This window comes from Crinia signifera, chromosome 2 (assembly GCF_055691185.1).
Source record: "Crinia signifera chromosome 2, ASM5569118v1, whole genome shotgun sequence".
Classification (NCBI taxonomy): domain Eukaryota; kingdom Metazoa; phylum Chordata; class Amphibia; order Anura; family Myobatrachidae; genus Crinia; species Crinia signifera.
The window spans coordinates 401,513,855-401,532,009 of NC_139218.1; the positions used below are offsets into that span (position 1 = coordinate 401,513,855).

General features: G+C 52.0%; 1 protein-coding gene across 1 annotated transcript; it reads right to left on the reverse strand.

Moving 5' to 3' along the window:
- Positions 1-8,867: 8,867 nt before the first annotated feature.
- LOC146058635 (olfactory receptor 52P1-like) lies at positions 8,868-17,330 on the reverse strand. Its single transcript, XM_083170908.1, is given in 2 exon segments — positions 8,868-8,898; positions 16,402-17,330. Coding segments are annotated over 2 exon segments (960 nt in total).
- Between the last annotated feature and the right edge of the window lie 825 nt (positions 17,331-18,155).

Sequence of the window (18,155 nt, forward strand, 5' to 3'; positions counted from 1 at the left end):
TACGTTTTATAAGTCTTAAAAAAGGGAATAAACTTGGTGTAAAGACCTTCAGACACAGGAAGCCATAAGTTATTTATTCTGGAACCATCAGAGGCATAGGGGAAATTGTATGGGGTACAAACAAATGACCGGCGGTGGGGATGCCGGCAGTCAAAATACCAAATCAAGCATCCTGATGGAGGGAATCCCGGCAGGGGACAGGTAAGTATACATTACTTCCCTTCCTCTGCCCCCTCCATAATCAGACCCTCCTCATGGCCTAACACTCCCGCTAGTGCCTAATCCTAAACCCCATACCCGCTGCTTAAATCTAATTACCCGCCCTCCATCCTAAACCTAACCCCCTTCTAATGGCCTAACACTCCCTCCGAATAGCATAACCCGAAGTCCCACATTTGTGGTTAAACCTAACACCCCCACCCGGTCTAACGGTTACACTAGGTGTATACTTGCATTTGGCATCCCAGCAGTCAGGATTCTGGCACCAGTTTCCTCATCAATGTCCAGCTTGGTATGTGTGATCAGCTGTGTGTGTCTGATGGACCCGGCCGGTGTGATCAGCTGTGTGTCTGATGGACCCGGCCAGTGTGATCAGCTGTGTGTGTCTGATGGACCCAGCCAGTGTGATCAGCTGTGTGTGATTGATGGACCCGGCCAGTGTGATCAGCTGTATGTGTCTGATGGACCCGGCCGGTGGGATCAGCTGTGTGTGTGTCTGATGGACCCGGCCAGTGTGATCAGCTGTGTGTGTCTGATGGACCCGGCCAGTGTGATCAGCTGTGTGTCTGATGGACCCGGCCAGTGTGATCAGCTGTGTGTGTGTGATGGACCCGGCCAGTGTGATCAGCTGTGTGTGTCTGATGGACCCGGCCGGTGTGATCAGCTGTGTGTCTGATGGACCCGGCCAGTGTGATCAGCTGTGTGTGTCTGATGGACCCAGCCAGTGTGATCAGCTGTGTGTGATTGATGGACCCGGCCAGTGTGATCAGCTGTATGTGTCTGATGGACCCGGCCGGTGGGATCAGCTGTGTGTGTGTCTGATGGACCCGGCCAGTGTGATCAGCTGTGTGTGTCTGATGGACCCGGCCAGTGTGATCAGCTGTGTGTCTGATGGACCCGGCCAGTGTGATCAGCTGTGTGTGTCTGATGGACCCGGCCGGTGTGATCAGCTGTGTGTCTGATGGACCCGGCCAGTGTGATCAGCTGTGTGTGTCTGATGGACCCAGCCAGTGTGATCAGCTGTGTGTGATTGATGGACCCGGCCAGTGTGATCAGCTGTATGTGTCTGATGGACCCGGCCGGTGGGATCAGCTGTGTGTGTGTCTGATGGACCCGGCCAGTGTGATCAGCTGTGTGTGTCTGATGGACCCAGCCAGTGTGATCAGCTGTGTGTCTGATGGACCCGGCCAGTGTGATCAGCTGTGTGTGTGTGATGGACCCGGCCAGTGTGATCAGCTGTGTGTGTCTGATGGACCCGGCCGGTGTGATCAGCTGTGTGTCTGATGGACCCGGCCAGTGTGATCAGCTGTGTGTGTCTGATGGACCCGGCCAGTGTGATCAGCTGTGTGTGATTGATGGACCCGGCCAGTGTGATCAGCTGTGTGTGTCTGATGGACCCGGCCGGTGGGATCAGCTGTGTGTGTGTCTGATGGACCCGGCCAGTGTGATCAGCTGTGTGTGTCTGATGGACCCGGCCAGTGTGATCAGCTGTGTGTCTGATGGACCCGGCCAGTGTGATCAGCTGTGTGTGTCTGATGGACCCGGCCGGTGGGATCAGCTGTGTGTGTCTGATGGACCCGGCCGGTGTGATCAGCTGTGTGTGTCTGATGGACCCGGCCGGTGGGATCAGCTGTGTGTGTCTGATGGACCCGGCCGGTGTGATCAGCTGTGTGTGTCTGATGGACCCGGCCAGTGTGATCAGCTGTGTGTGTCTGATGGACCCGGCCAGTGTGATCAGCTGTGTGTGTCTGATGGACCCGCCCAGTGTGATCAGCTGTGTGTGTCTGATGGACCCGGCCAGTGTGATCAGCTGTGTGTGTGTCTGATGGACCCGGCCAGTGTGATCAGCTGTGTGTGTCTGATGGACCCGGCCAGTGTGATCAGCTGTGTGTGTCTGATGGACCCGCCCAGTGTGATCAGCTGTGTGTGTCTGATGGACCCGGCCAGTGTGATCAGCTGTGTGTGTCTGATGGACCCGGCCAGTGTGATCAGCTGTGTGTGTCTGATGGACCCAGCCAGTGTGATCAGCTGTGTGTGTCTGATGGACCCGGCCGGTGTGATCAGCTGTGTGTGTCTGATGGACCCGGCCAGTGTGATCAGCTGTGTGTGTCTGATGGACCCGGCCAGTGTGATCAGCTGTGTGTGTCTGATGGACCCGCCCAGTGTGATCAGCTGTGTGTGTCTGATGGACCCGGCCGGTGTGATCAGCTGTGTGTGTCTGATGGACCCGGCCGGTGTGATCAGCTGTGTGTGTCTGATGGACCCGGCCAGTGTGATCAGCTGTGTGTGTGTCTGATGGACCCGCCCAGTGTGATCAGCTGTGTGTGTCTGATGGACCCGGCCAGTGTGATCAGCTGTGTGTGTCTGATGGACCCGGCCAGTGTGATCAGCTGTGTGTGTCTGATGGACCCGGCCAGTGTGATCAGCTGTGTGTGTCTGATGGACCCGGCCAGTGTGATCAGCTGTGTGTGTGTCTGATGTACCCGGCTAGTGTGATCAGCTGTGTGTGTCTGATGGACCCGGCGCCAGTGTGATCAGCTGTGTGTGTCTGATGGACCCGGCCGGTGTGATCAGCTGTGTGTCTGATGAACCCGGCCAGTGTGATCAGCTGTGTGTGTGTCCGATAGACCCGGCCAGTGTGATCAGCTGTGTGTGTGTCTGATGGACCCGGCCAGTGTGATCAGCTGTGTGTGTCTGATGGACCCGGCCAGTGTGATCAGCTGTGTGTCTGATGGACCCGGCCAGTGTGATCAGCTGTGTGTACGATGGACCCGGCCAGTGTGATCAGCTGTGTGTGTGTCCGATGGACTCGGCCAGTGTGAACAGCTGTGTGTGTCTGATGGACCCGGTCAGTGTGATCAGCTGTGTGTGTGTGTGTGTGTGATGGACCCGGCCAGTGTGATCAGCTGTGTGTGTCTGATGGACCCGGCCAGTGTGATCAGCTGTGTGTGTGATGGACCCGGCCAGTGTGATCAGCTGTGTGTGTGATGGACCCGGCCAGTGTGATCAGCTGTGTGTGTGTGTGCGTGTGCGTGTGTGTGTGATGGACCCGGCCAGTGTGATCAGCTGTGTGTGCGTGCGTGTGTGTGTGATGGACCCGGCCAGTGTGATCACCTCTGGCCCCAATCAGCCTGTTTCTATCATACCCATCGAGTAAGTCCCGGGCTACACTTAGACTACACACAGTGAAACAATCATTCGATGTTGAGCGGCTTCCATCCAGCTAATTTTCACAAGCCGCGCTAAGCCCTTTAAAGGTTTACAAAGAGTGATATGTCACTATCGGGGTGGTGCTTACCTGTTTGCAGGGATGTGCAATTTATCAGAGCAGCGATCGTGCCTGAATAACCCCCTTACTTGCAGGTTTTCCAGATTTTGCAAAACAGCAATTCATGTGGTGGGGCCACCCAGCACAGCGCAGGGCAGGGATTGGTCCTGCCCTCTCTCACTCCGTCTCTCCCATTCTCACTTGACACACTCTCACTCCCTGTCTCTTCTCCTTTCTCTCCCTGACACCCTCTCACTCCCTGTCTCTTCTCCTTTCTCTCCCTGACACCCTCTCACTCCCTGTTTCTCCCATGCTCATGCCCTGACATGTTCGCTCAGTCCCTGTCTCTCCCCCTTTTTCTCCCTGACACCCTCTCACTGCCTGTCTCTTCTTTCTCTCCCTGACACCCTCTTTAATCCCCTGTTTCTTCCCCTCTTTCTCCTTGACACATCTCACTGTCTCTCCCCCTCTCTCTCCCTGACACCCTCTCTCCCTCCCTGTCTCTTCTCCTTACTCTCCCTGACACCCTCTCTCACTCCCTATCTCTTTCCCTTTCTCTCCCTGACACCCTCTCACTCCCTGTCTCTCCCATGCTCATGCCCTGACATGTTTGCTCAGTCCATTTCTCTCTCCCTTTCTCTCCCTGACACCCTCTCACTCCCTGTCTCTCCCATGCTCATGCCCTGACATGTTCGCTCAGTCCCTTTCTCTCCCCCTTTCTCTCCCTGACACCCTCTCACTCCCTGTCTCTCCCATGCTCATGCCCTGACATGTTCGCTCAGTCCCTTTCTCTCCCCCTTTCTCTCCCTGACACCCTCTCACTCCCTGTCTCTCCCATGCTCATGCCCTGACATGTTTGCTTAGTCCCTGTCTCTCCACCTTTCTCTCCCTGACACCCTCTCACTCCCTGTCTCTCCCATGCTCATGCCCTGACATGTTCGCTCAGTCCCTTTCTCTCCCCCTTTCTCTCCCTGATACCCTCTCACTCCCTGTCTCTCCCATGCTCATGCCCTGACATGTTCGCTCAGTCCCTGTCTCTTCCCCTTTCTCTCTCTGACACCCTCTCACTCCCTGTCTCTCCCATGCTCATGCCCTGACATGTTCGCTCAGTCCCTGTCTCTTCCCCTTTCTCTCTCTGACACCCTCTCACTCCCTGTCTCTCCCATGCTCATGCCCTGACATGTTTGCTTAGTCCCTGTCTCTCCCCCTTTCTCTCCCTGACACCCTCTCACTCCCTGTCTCTCCCATGCTCATGCCCTGACATGTTCGCTCAGTCCCTGTCTCTTCCCCTTTCTCTCTCTGACACCCTCTCACTCCCTGTCTCTCCCATGCTCATGCCCTGACATGTTCGCTCAGTCCCTGTCTCTCCCCCTTTCTCTCCCTGACACCCTCTCACTCCCTGTCTCTCCCATGCTCATGCCCTGACATGTTCGCTCAGTCCCTGTCTCTCCCCCTTTCTCTCCCTGACACCCTCTCACTCCCTGTCTCTCCCATGCTCATGCCCTGACATGTTCGCTCAGTCCCTGTCTCTCCCCCTTTCTCTCCCTGACACCCTCTCACTCCCTGTCTCTCCCATGCTCATGCCCTGACATGTTCGCTCAGTCCCTTTCTCTCCCCCTTTCTCTCCCTGACACCCTCTCACTCCCTGTCTCTCCCATGCTCATGCCCTGACATGTTCGCTCAGTCCCTGTCTCTCCCCCTTTCTCTCCCTGACACCCTCTCACTCCCTGTCTCTCCCATGCTCATGCCCTGACATGTTCGCTCAGTCCCTTTCTCTCCCCCTTTCTCTCCCTGAAACCCTCTCACTCCCTGTCTCTCCCATGCTCATGCCCTGACATGTTCGCTCAGTCCCTTTCTCTCCCCCTTTCTCTCCCTGACACCCTCTCACTCCCTGTCTCTCCCATGCTCATGCCCTGACATGTTCGCTTAGTCCCTGTCTCTCCACATTTCTCTCCCTGACACCCTCTCACTCCCTGTCTCTCCCATGCTCATGCCCTGACATGTTCGCTCAGTCCCTGTCTCTCCCCCTTTCTCTCCCTGACACCCTCTCACTCCCTGTCTCTCCCATGCTCATGCCCTGACATGTTCGCTCAGTCCCTGTCTCTCCCCCTTTCTCTCCCTGAAACCCTCTCACTCCCTGTCTCTCCCATGCTCATGCCCTGACATGTTCGCTCAGTCCCTTTCTCTCCCCCTTTCTCTCCCTGATACCCTCTCACTCCCTGTCTCTCCCATGCTCATGCCCTGACATGTTCGCTCAGTCCCTGTCTCTCCCCCTTTCTCTCCCTGACACCCTCTCACTCCCTGTCTCTCCCATGCTCATGCCCTGACATGTTCGCTCAGTCCCTGTCTCTTCCCCTTTCTCTCTCTGACACCCTCTCACTCCCTGTCTCTCCCATGCTCATGCCCTGACATGTTCGCTCAGTCCCTGTCTCTCCCCCTTTCTCTCCCTGACACCCTCTCACTCCCTGTCTCTCCCATGCTCATGCCCTGACATGTTCGCTCAGTCCCTGTCTCTCCCCCTTTCTCTCCCTGACACCCTCTCACTCCCTGTCTCTCCCATGCTCATGCCCTGACATGTTCGCTCAGTCCCTGTCTCTCCCCCTTTCTCTCCCTGACACCCTCTCACTCCCTGTCTCTCCCATGCTCATGCCCTGACATGTTTGCTCAGTCCCTTTCTCTCCCCCTTTCTCTCCCTGACACCCTCTCACTCCCTGTCTCTCCCATGCTCATGCCCTGACATGTTCGCTCAGTCCCTGTCTCTCCCCCTTTCTCTCCCTGACACCCTCTCACTCCCTGTCTCTCCCATGCTCATGCCCTGACATGTTCGCTCAGTCCCTTTCTCTCCCCCTTTCTCTCCCTGAAACCCTCTCACTCCCTGTCTCTCCCATGCTCATGCCCTGACATGTTCGCTCAGTCCCTGTCTCTCCCCCTTTCTCTCCCTGACACCCTCTCACTCCCTGTCTCTCCCATGCTCATGCCCTGACATGTTCGCTCAGTCCCTTTCTCTCCCCCTTTCTCTCCCTGACACCCTCTCACTCCCTGTCTCTCCCATGCTCATGCCCTGACATGTTCGCTCAGTCCCTGTCTCTTCCCCTTTCTCTCTCTGACACCCTCTCACTCCCTGTCTCTCCCATGCTCATGCCCTGACATGTTCGCTCAGTCCCTGTCTCTACCCCTTTCTCTCCCTGACACCCTCTCACTCCCTGTCTCTCCCATGCTCATGCCCTGACATGTTTGCTCAGTCCCTTTCTCTCCCCCTTTCTCTCCCTGACACCCTCTCACTCCCTGTCTCTCCCATGCTCATGCCCTGACATGTTCGCTCAGTCCCTGTCTCTCCCCCTTTCTCTCCCTGACACCCTCTCACTCCCTGTCTCTCCCATGCTCATGCCCTGACATGTTCGCTCAGTCCCTGTCTCTCCCCCTTTCTCTCCCTGACACCCTCTCACTCCCTGTCTCTCCCATGCTCATGCCCTGACATGTTCGCTCAGTCCCTTTCTCTCCCCCTTTCTCTCCCTGACACCCTCTCACTCCCTGTCTCTCCCATGCTCATGCCCTGACATGTTCGCTCAGTCCCTTTCTCTCCCCCTTTCTCTCCCTGACACCCTCTTTAACTCCATTTTTCTTCTCTTTTTTTCTCCCTGACACCCTCTCTCATTCCCTGTTTCTTTCCCTTTTTTCTCCCTTAAACTGTCACTCCCTGTCTTGACCCTGCTCACGCCCTGACATGTTCACTCATTCCCTGCCTCTCCCGCTTTCTCTTCCTGACACTGGAGCTTATTCTGATCGGAGCGGCCAAACGTGCGTACGTTCACTATTACCGCACGCTAGCCGTACGCGGCCGTTAGGGTTAAGTCCACCCACAAATCAGCCGCTTACGTACGGGCAGAAACAACGTAGAAGGGGAGTGGCGTACAAATGAGCGTACGGCAACGTACGCGGACGGCTCAGCCCTTGCACTCCGACAACAGGCGTACAACTGAGCGTACGGCGCCGTTTACGGATGTCTTTCGTCCGTCTTCCCACCGACTTCTTGCGGAGATCTGAGCGTACGCCAGCTTGCACGGACGGGTCCCTATTGTTTTCAATGGAAAACACAGCTTATGTCACCGCTCGTGAGAGTGAGCGTACGTCCGTGTACGCTGCCATACCCTTCACATATATGGACCTGCAAATCTTGCCTTTCAACTACAATTCTGACAATTGATTAATTAATCTATTTGTTAATCTATTATTGTTTTCTATTAACTCAATTGTCTACCTTAATAAAGACCTAATAAAACAACATTTGAACCCTCATTCAATCAATCACTCAATCATGGTTTGGACTTAATAGACTGCAGCATTGCTTATTACATTCAGGTGTATGTGTTTGAGTAGGAATCAGCGTTAATTAGCAAACTCAGGTGCACGCTGGCATGCGGTATCTGTAGGGGTGGTTTGAGCTGGCGGTTGGCGGCCGCCTGTTTTGTGTCCGAAATGAACGGTGCCTTAGTCGATCGAGCGGTAGTAGCACCGCTCATTTTTGGTTCACACCCCCGTGTACGCCCATATTTACGCCCATTTTCCCTCATTATTTCGGCCGCTCCCCTCTTCACGCCCCTATGCCGCCCCCAATACCGTACACTCGCGTACAGGTTTTTTCGCACGTAGAGACCCCGTCCATAAGCGTTGGTGAGTGGTCGCGCCTGCGCATTGGCGAATGTACGCATGCGCAGATCATAAAAAATCACGGGACGTACGCGTACGGCCCGGCCGCTCCAACCAGAATAAGGACCACTGTCTCTTCCCCTTTCAGTCCCTTACACCCCCACACTTCCTGTCTCGACCCTGCTCACTCCCTGATATTTTCACTCATTCCCTGTCTCTCCCCCATTAATCTCCCTGACACCCTCTCTCAGTCCCTGTCTCTCCATTTCTCTTCCTGACACCCTCTCTCACTCTGTGTTTCTTCCCCTTTTCTCCCTGACACTCTCACTCCCTGTCTCTCCCCTGCTCACTCCCTGACATGTTCACTCATTCCCTGTCTATTCCTCTTTTTCTCCCTGACACTGTCTTTTCTCCTTTCTCTCCCTGACTCCCTGTCTGGCCCTTTCTCTCCCTGACACCCTCTCTCAATCCCTGTTTCTCGCTTTCTCTTCCTGACACCTTCTCTCACTCTGTGTTTCTTCCCCTTTTTCTCCCTGACACTGTCTTTTCTCTTTTCTCTCCCTCACTCCCTGTCTCTCCCCTGTTCTTTCCCTGACACCCTCTCTCACTCCCTGTTTCTTCCTCTTTTTCTCCCTGACATTGTCACTCTCCCTTGCACACCTCTCTCGCCTTCATTTGACATTTGTTATCTGAGAGTTTTGCTGAAAGCGGCTTCCAGGCTGCAGGATTCTCCTTATTCGCTGCCTCGCACTTATTTTCTAAGGCTTTTTCTAAGGCTTTTATGCTACACTAGGTGATTCATCATGCCCTACGGGCGCTCTTCACACCGGCGTAAGGGGCTACGCCCCTTAATTTGTGAACATTTGTATTGTGAGAAATATGGTTAGAATTGTATGAAAGATGCCCTGTATTGCAGCTTCTGCCAGTGGGTGAGGGTCCAGCGTGGCAGCACAGGAGTACCGGACGGTGGCCCTGAGTCAGTGTCTCCTCCTACTGGGTGGGAGTTAGGGTGCATGAGAGCAGGAGGCTGGGATATGAGGCATGATAGGGGTATGTGGGCAACACAGCGTCAGCGATTACCCAGTGGTGGAAGTTACGGTTAAGGAGATCAGGAAGCTGGGTAGTGATAGGGGTGTGTGGGCATACGGGGGACTAAAGAGGGTGGTGGACACTGTGCAGCTTCTGCCAGTGGGTGAGGGTCCAGCGTGGTAGCACAGAAGTACAGGACGGTGGCCCTGAGTCAGTGTCTCCTCCGACTGGGTGGGAGTTAGGGTGCATGAGAGCAGGAGGCTGGGTGGTAAAGCATGATAGGGGAATGTGGGCAACACAGGGTGAGCGGGTCCCCACTGGCGGAAGTTATGGGGCAGGAGAACAGGAGGCAGGGCAGTGATATAGGTGTGTGGGAATGAGGGGTAATAAAGGTTTTTGGCTGTTGCGGAGTAGGGATGGGCATTGGTGCAGACACCATCGATGGTTGGCATTGATGGCGATTTTGCACCCTGCCATCGATAGTAGTAACATATTACTTGGATAACCATCGATTGTTGTAGCTATCGATGGTTATCCATTATATCTGACTGAATAGGCCGTGGGTCAATCAGAACTTGGTGGCCTAAAAAAATTTGAAACTTGATCGGTTCTCCTTTGCCATCGTTGTAGGGAAACCATCTTGTCCTCCCACATTGATGGCAAAAGTATTCAACATCGGCCATAAACCATCGATTATTTGAAATCATTGATGGTCGATGGGCATCCCTAGAACTGGAGGAGGGTGGGGGACAGTATGCAGCTCCCGGCAGTGGGTAAGCGTCTCCTCCCACTGGGAGGGAGTGAGCGTGCATGAGAGCAGGAGGCTGTATAATAGTGGTATGTGGGCAAGACATTGATAAAAGTTGTGGCGCTGGTGCAGAGGGCAGTGGGGAAACCTGCAGTGTGGCAGCCAGGGCCGGATTTCCCACCTAGGGGCGGTACCTGCTTGTGATGGTACAGGATCCCCCATTGTCAGGGGGGTACGTGAAATGCGGGAGCGGGGTCGCGGTGGTCTGCTGGGGGGTGGAATTGCCGGAAGGGGGTCAGGGGGGGTCTGCAAATTGCGGGAGGGGGGGGTGGTGTGCGGGGATCCGCGATTAGCGGGAGGGGGCGGGGGTCCGAAAATCGTGGGAGGGGGCGCTGGGGGGGCTTGAATCGTGGGAAGGGGGGTCCGCAAATTGCGGGAAGGGGGTTGTCGAGGTTAGTGAATTGCGGGAGGGGGGGTTGCGGAGGTCCGTGAATTGCGGGAGGGGCGCGGGGGGTGCCGTGAGTCAAGGGGGGGGGGGCGCTGGGGGGTGGTGCGGGGGTCCGTGAATCGCGGGAGGGGTCATGAATCGCAGGAGGGGGGTCGTGGGGGGGCTGCGAATCGCAGGAGGGGGGGTGTGGGGGGTGCCGTGAATTGCATGAGGGGGGCGTGAATCAAGGGAGGGGGGCGCAGGGGGGTGGTGCGGGGGTCCGTGAATCGCGGGAAGGGGCATGAATCGCGGGAGGGGGGGTCGTGGGGGTCGTGGGGGGCTGCGAATCGCAGGAAGGGGGGTGTGGGGGGGTGCAGTGAATTGCGTGAGGGGGGCATGAATCGCGGGAGGGGGGGTCCCCGAATCACGGGAGGGGGTCTGCAAATTGCGGGAGGGGGCGCTGGAGGTGGTGTGTGAATTACGGGGCGTCGCAAATCACGGGAGGGGGGCGCTACGGGGGGTTCCGTGAATCGTGGGAGGGGGCTGCGCGAATTGCGGGAGGGGGGTTCGCAAATTGCAGTGGGGGGGGTGCCGTGAATCGAGGGAGGGGGGGTCGCGGGGGCCCTTTTAATGCCGGGAGCGGGGGTCCCGTGAATCGCGGGAGGGGAGGATGCAGGGGTCCCGCGAATCGCGGGAGGGGGCTCGAGGGAGGGAGGGGTCGCTGGGGTCCCGCGTTTCGCGGGAGGGTCGCGGGGGTCCCGCGTTTCGCGGGAGGGGGGGGTCGCGGGGGTCCCGCGAATCGCGGGAGGGGGTGGTCGCGGGGGTGCCGCGAATCGCGGGAGGGGGGAAAGCAGGTGTCCCACGAATTGCGGGGGGGGTGTCGCGGGGGTCCCGCGAATCGCGTGAGGGGGGTCGCGGGGGTCCCGCGATTCGCGGGAGGGTCGCGGGGGTCCCGCGATTCGCGGGAGGGGGGGGCGCGGGCGTCCCGCAAATCGCGGGAGGGGGGGCGCGGGGGTCCCGCGAATCGCGGTAGGGGGGTCGCGGGGGTCCTGGCAGAGGGTAGGGATGTGCAGGAGTAATGGTGGATGGTGGATGGTGGCTGTGGAGTAATGGTGGATGGTGGGCGTGTACTGTAGCCCTGGCTGGGCGGGGGGAGGTGATGTCAAGGGGGTGGAACGTTATACACATGAAACTGTTCTACACAGGAACGTTCTACACAGGGGTTGAGTGACAGATCTGGCTAAATATATAAGAGATTTTTCTTCTTCATGATCTATGAAGATAAAGCATCTTTGTAGCCCACGTGTGAGAGTGTACTGTTAATTGGGGTGTGTGGGACTCACAGGTCCGTTCAGTGTCTATATCACTTTGGGGGGGGGGACCCCAACACTCATGAAAGCTGCAGTTTTCTTTTCTTTTTCAAATGATACTGTCTCTGGTACAGTTTTGGAGATTACCTCTGGAGACCATATAGTAAATGTTACTAATATTATTTTACAAAATAAAACACTAATTTCCCACTTCAATTTATGCTAGATTGTATATTATGTGTTTTCTTATTTGTTACACTGATCACTTTGGATTGCTGGTTTTATCTCCTTTTACTCCAGATATTGTATTTAATGTGAGGTCACTCATAGATGAGATGTACATGCATCTAGGGTAGTGCCAATCACTAATGGTTTACAAGTTCACCAATGTACATAATCCCAATCTGCAGAGGAGATAAGTAGGTGATAGAACACCCTAATTGGCTTACACACTCCTGTAGTACACGTTTGAGGTGCACCAGAGTATCTGAGTATAAGGGATATTAACATGTTTTCTCTCATAATTCTAGTCCATAAACTCCAGATGGAATTGTCCTTGGGACCTCCCACCCACCCAGGGACTGCTACTTTCCTGGCTGAAGTGCTTGGTTTGCTTGGACCTACACAAACCAAGCTACCAATGGGCTTATGGCCCATTGTCACATTAGGTGATGTCCCTTCCCTGTCACTGCGGTTTATGTGAGGCAGCTTTCAGGGGGAGCAGGAGCCCTAAGTGGTAGAGCAGCAGATCAGCAGCATCAGACCCAACATTTTAAAAGGAGATTCCACTAACTGTTATCTCCTGAGGTACCTGCAGTGTGAAGGTAAAAGCTGTGTGGGCTGCATTACCGGGAGCTGCTGCGCTGAGGAGACTGCTGACTACCCGTGCTGCAGAGATACCGTGCAGGGAAGGATCCGCAGCAAGCCAACCTGGGCTGGGGAGTGGCAGTGCTGCACATAGGAGACATGGCCTCCCTTGCTTTGCTAAAACTAGAGGCGGGAGGCTGCCTCGCAGACGGACATCCACGGAGGCGGAGACTATAGAGTGGCCCCCCAAAATTTGTGCATCCCTATTCTGCGTTCTCTGATCCCTTTAAACCCCCCCCCCCCTTCCTTCCTTGCTGTCCTGTCCCGTCCTGAATTAACTCACCTGGACTGAGGGCTTCCTATCTTGCTGGCTTCTCTCTCCCTGGGGGGGAAGGGGAAGGGAAGAGGCTCCACGAGACCTAGACACTGTTTGGAGCAATCAGGAGAGGGGATTGTGGCTTCTCCTCCCCACTGGCTGCTCAGTTGCTGCGCTGAATGAAAGCAGTTGTCAGCTGCTCACTGAAGTTTCAGGCGGTGGCGGAGCTGGAGATTTGGTTAATGCTTTGGCCAGGGGAACTTGTATAATAAGTGTCCCCCCTGCTGTGGCATTACCCTGCTGGCTGGTTGGGCCTGGGGCTGGTTCTTGAAATACGGGAGACCCCTACTCATTTTATCCCCCATATTTTGTGAACCAGGACCTGCCCTTGTGCCTGATACTGGTTTTAAAAAATCCGGGGGACCTCTACTTTTTTTGCCCCGTGATTTGAAACCATGACGCTTTTTGAGCCCGGGGCTGGTTATGCTCAGGAAGGGGGACCCCACGCCGTTTTTTTTTTTTTTCCACTTTTTTTTTTCCACATTTTCTGGACAGAACCATGCACAGATCACACAGATCGCAACCTGTTTGTGTGGAGATTTCAAATAACGTTTTCCTGAATTCGCATGCCATAATATTTGCTATTTGTATACTTTTTAATGGGAAAACATCTGAAATTTTGAAAATTTATTTGAAAAAGCACCACTTCAGAATGTGCGAATTTGCAGCAAAAAGTGTGATTTTTTTACCGCAATTTACATCCCATTAAATTGGCAATTTCGGGAAAATGTGCAAATTCTGCAATTTTTTGCCTAAAATCCCAAACAAACAAAAATCGCATCCCACTAAGGGGGAAATTTACTAAAGGAAATTTGTAAAAAATAGGTGTATTTGTATCCAGAAATACACTTATTTTTGACATTTACTATCCCAAAAATATGGCAATTCGTATTCGTATTGATGTGCTATCAATACAAATACAAATTGCCGTATTTTCGGGATAGTAAATGTCAAAAATAAGTGTATTTCTGGATACAAATACACCTATTTTTTTACAAATTTCCTTTAGTAAATTTCCCCCTAAATGTCACCCTATGTGTGTGTGTTGGGGTCACTTCCAACTTTGCCTCCAGGCACCTTGTATGAACTTATGCCACTGATGTGTGTGGTTCCCTTTCAAAAATATTGTGGGCCTTATTCTAGTTCACTCTTTCAGACAAAATTCTTCTTAGATGGACAAAACCATGTGCACTGCAGACCATAAGGCATGCGATGCGATGCGATGTCCCGCGATGTCCCCCCGATGTCATACAATGTTAAAATTGTATGGCATTGTATATGGCATACAATGCCATACAATGCGATGCAATGCGATTATAAATTCTATAAGCACCCTAATGGAGGCTTACAATGTTAAATGAACCCCCACGCCACCCCCAATATGAACGTGAACCCGAAGCATGGCGAGCGCTGCGAGCCCGCGAGGGGCGGCGGAACGCGTCCTCCGACCTTTTCATACCCCCACTATCCACGTTGGCGTGGAGTTGATTTTATATAGTGTAGCGAGCGCAGCGAGCCACCGAGCCCGAAGCGTGGCGAGCGGACGCGGAATACATGTAAACATTTGAGCTTCAGGCTCAGTGGCTCGCTGCGCTCGCCACACTATATAAAATCAATGCCTCGCCGACGTGGATAGTGGGGGTATGAAAAGGTCGGAGGACGCGTACCGCTGCCCCTCGCGGGCTCGCTGTGCTCGCCACGCTTCGGGTTGGCGTTCATACTGGGGGTGGCATGGGGGTGCATTTAACATAGCAAGCACCCATTAGAGTGCTTATACAATTTAAAATCGTGTAGGGTGCTTATACAATTTAAAATCGCATCGGGTGTATGGTATGCGATGCGATGCGATGAAAAGTCGTGCGACTCAATATCGTGGCGCCGTGATAATACACAAGTACCAAAGTGAGATCTATATTGCAGTGTAAAAATAAAGCAGAAAGTATTTACCCTGCACAGAAACAAAATAACTCACCCAAATCTAACTCTCTCTGCACATGTTACATCTGCCCCCCTGCAGTGCACATGGATTTGTCCATCTAAGAAGGATTTTGTCAGAAAGAGTGAATTAGAATAAGGACCTGTGTCCCTTGGCCACCTTTAATAGATGCTGAAGTGCTATCATGACTGACAGCAGCCACAACACTAGTACTGGGTTGCTGCTCCTGCTCTTCTATTGACTGATCCATATTGATTCACAGCGCTCCTAGTAATGGCATTATAATGTATAATTTTTTGACAGGGTGCCTGAACAACACAAAACTTTTTTTCATTTTAACTGGTGGTTGAAAACACAACACAGTGAGTTTTTATTAGTGCCTTTAAAGCCCACAGACCCACACAGTCTACATCTGGTCACTGCCCTGGTGTGTGATTTGTTCTGTCTCTATTCTTTATATATAAGTTACTGTCTGCCATAGAGTGCCTAGAACATTTTAATGACTATACCACAATAAAAAACAATATTAGGGTTAGTAAATTACAAGACCATTTTATTGACCACTAAACAATACACAGAGCATCTAACTGTCCACTATACAATACACAGAGCATCTAACTGTCCACTATACAATACACAGAGCATCTAACTCTCCACTATACAATACACAGAGCATCTAACTGTCCACTATACAATACAAAAATCATTCTAGTGACCCCATCTGCTCACTTCACTAACCATGATTACCTTTAACCCACTCTCTGCCACTTTGACTCTACTGACCAAGAGTATCTTTGATGCTTCTTCCTGCTGCTCCATGTTGGGGAGCTTCAGAGTGCACCCCCTCCTGCCGGGGAACCTCTTTACTCCTTTCATCTATGCTATTATGCAGGAAAATAAGTGTAGGAGATGTTATACTACATATTACTGCAGCTTCAATCAAGAGCTGGAGGAATTACTAGTGCAAATAAAGTCTTTTATATGGCAACATTTGTGTTTGGACCGCGCAACCACCTTCTCCCTCTTCCATAGCCACAGACTGGAGTTATCTGCTGTCCTACAGCATGTACAGAACAACCCAACCTCCCAATAACATATGTTCAGACCAATGTTCAGCAAAAGTATATACAGGTTCCAAGTAGGAGATGTAGAGCCAATGGATGGACACAATCTAAGGCTGCTCCGTGCGTCACACTGATGGTTTCTTCACCATATTGCAGTAAAAGGCTTTTCTCACCATCCTCCATCAGCTTCAGCATGGATCTGTAGAAGCTGGTCCCCCTGGATTCTCAGCTATTGAGAGAAAAGATCTACAGTAAACAACGTTAGTAGCCAAGTCAGAGAAAAGTCTCCTGCCATCACCCACTCCGGTGAGCAACAACAGTTCCAGTGCCAGTGTAGATGTCCTGCTTGCCCCACCTTGCTATGCCATTGTTGATAGTACCCACCAGGTGGCTGAATGACAAGTGTTGAGCTAGTTGGGCTGCAGAGCTAACCTGGGCTACTCTGCTGGGTATCCAGATGATGGAAAATAGATGCTACCAGTGGATGTCATCTCTGTCCAACAACCAGAAGTAAATACTGTATATCAAATATATTATCAAATGTTGTGTTTATTTGTTTTTTGAGGATACAAAAGTCTAATCACATTTCTCTGAATTTCTTTTGTCTTTATACCATATATTATTGGATTTAACATGGGCGGAAAGATCAGATACAAGTTAGAAAGAATGATTTGGGTTGAAGAAGCTGTGCTTTGCCCAAGCCTCTGAGATACAGAAGAGAAGAAAGCTGAGATGTAGGCCACCAGGAAGACACAGACATGGCTAACGCAGGTGCTCCACACTTTGTGTCTGGCCTCGCGGAATGGAAGTCTCAGGACAGTCCTCACAATGACGAAATAGGACACTGTGATGAACACAAAATCTACTCCCACTACCAGCACAACTACTACTAACCCATACACATAATTAACTCTGATGTCTCCGCAGGAAAGCTTTGCCAACGACATGTGTTCACAATAAGTATGTTCAATGATGTGACTCCCACAAAATTTCAGCCTCTTCACAAGAAACGGGAGAGGGAACATCAAGATCATTCCCCTGATGGCCACCACCAATCCAGTTTTCATGATGAGTGGACCTGTTAAGATGGTGGAATATCTAAGTGGGTGGCATATGGCCACATAACGGTCAAAGGCCATGGCCAAGAGCATAGAGGACCCCATGACAGAAAACACATTTATGAAGAACATCTGGACCAAGCAGCCCTCAAAAGAGATCTCCCGATAATTCAGCCAGAAGAGAAGTAGCATCTTTGGTAGGAGAGCATTGGACTGCAGAAGGTCTGTGAACAATAACATTGCGAGAAAGAGGTACATGGGCTGGTGGAGGCTTTTTTCTGTCTTAATGGTCAGCAGAACACAAATATTAGCCAGGATGGTGATCACGTATATGGAACAAACGGGCAAAGAAATCCATCCATGTAGACCTTCAAGTCCCGGAATTCCAACCAGGATGAAAGTGGAGCCACTAATGTTAGGGCTACTGAGACTTCCCATCATTACTCTGGGAACATTAATATGTTACACCACATCATTATACAAATGTGAGAGAACACTTTGAAATATCTCGTACTGTTGTAACCATGAGCAGGGAAATCCTGTCCGGTCAGTAGAGAATTAGGTCACAATAAAAACATCTGAAAAAGACATTGTAGAGATAATACGATTTTATATCAGACAACCCCCCTCTGAATGTTCTTTCTTTATTCATCTCTTTTTCTTTTGTTTGTCTAATCACAAGTCTAAGTAGAAATCAGTATCACATCCCAATCGGTCCATCTGAGACCACAAAGTCTCTGGTTCCCTTTATCTGGTGGAAAGCTGCAAATCATTTCTGCATCTTGTGTCACTAATTATTCCCGTAGATGAGCTGTGTCTTTGGGGAAATACCACTAGTTCTACCGTCAGAAACCTGAACGACTTGGGAGCTCCGAGAGGAAGTTGTGAAGGAAACCAGCTGATTGCTGATGTTCTGTCAGACATGTTCCTGGGCTGCAGTCTGTCCTAATACATTATACTGTGGACTATTCTCATTATGTGATCATTCCCGTTACTGCAGTGGTTCCCAAACAGTCCCGATCCATGGCGCTATATAAGCAGTGATTTCATGGCACCAGTAGGATAAAAGGTTTTTATTGATGTATTTGGAAAATTGTAAAGATACATTGTGCCTAAGGGGTATATTTACTAAGAGGGAGTTTTATTGAAGATGAGAAGTTTCCCATAGCAACAAATCAGATTCTACTACTTATAATATAGTACCTAGATAGATTCCAATTGGTTGCCCATAGCAATATCTCATCTTTAATAAATAGTCTCCTAATT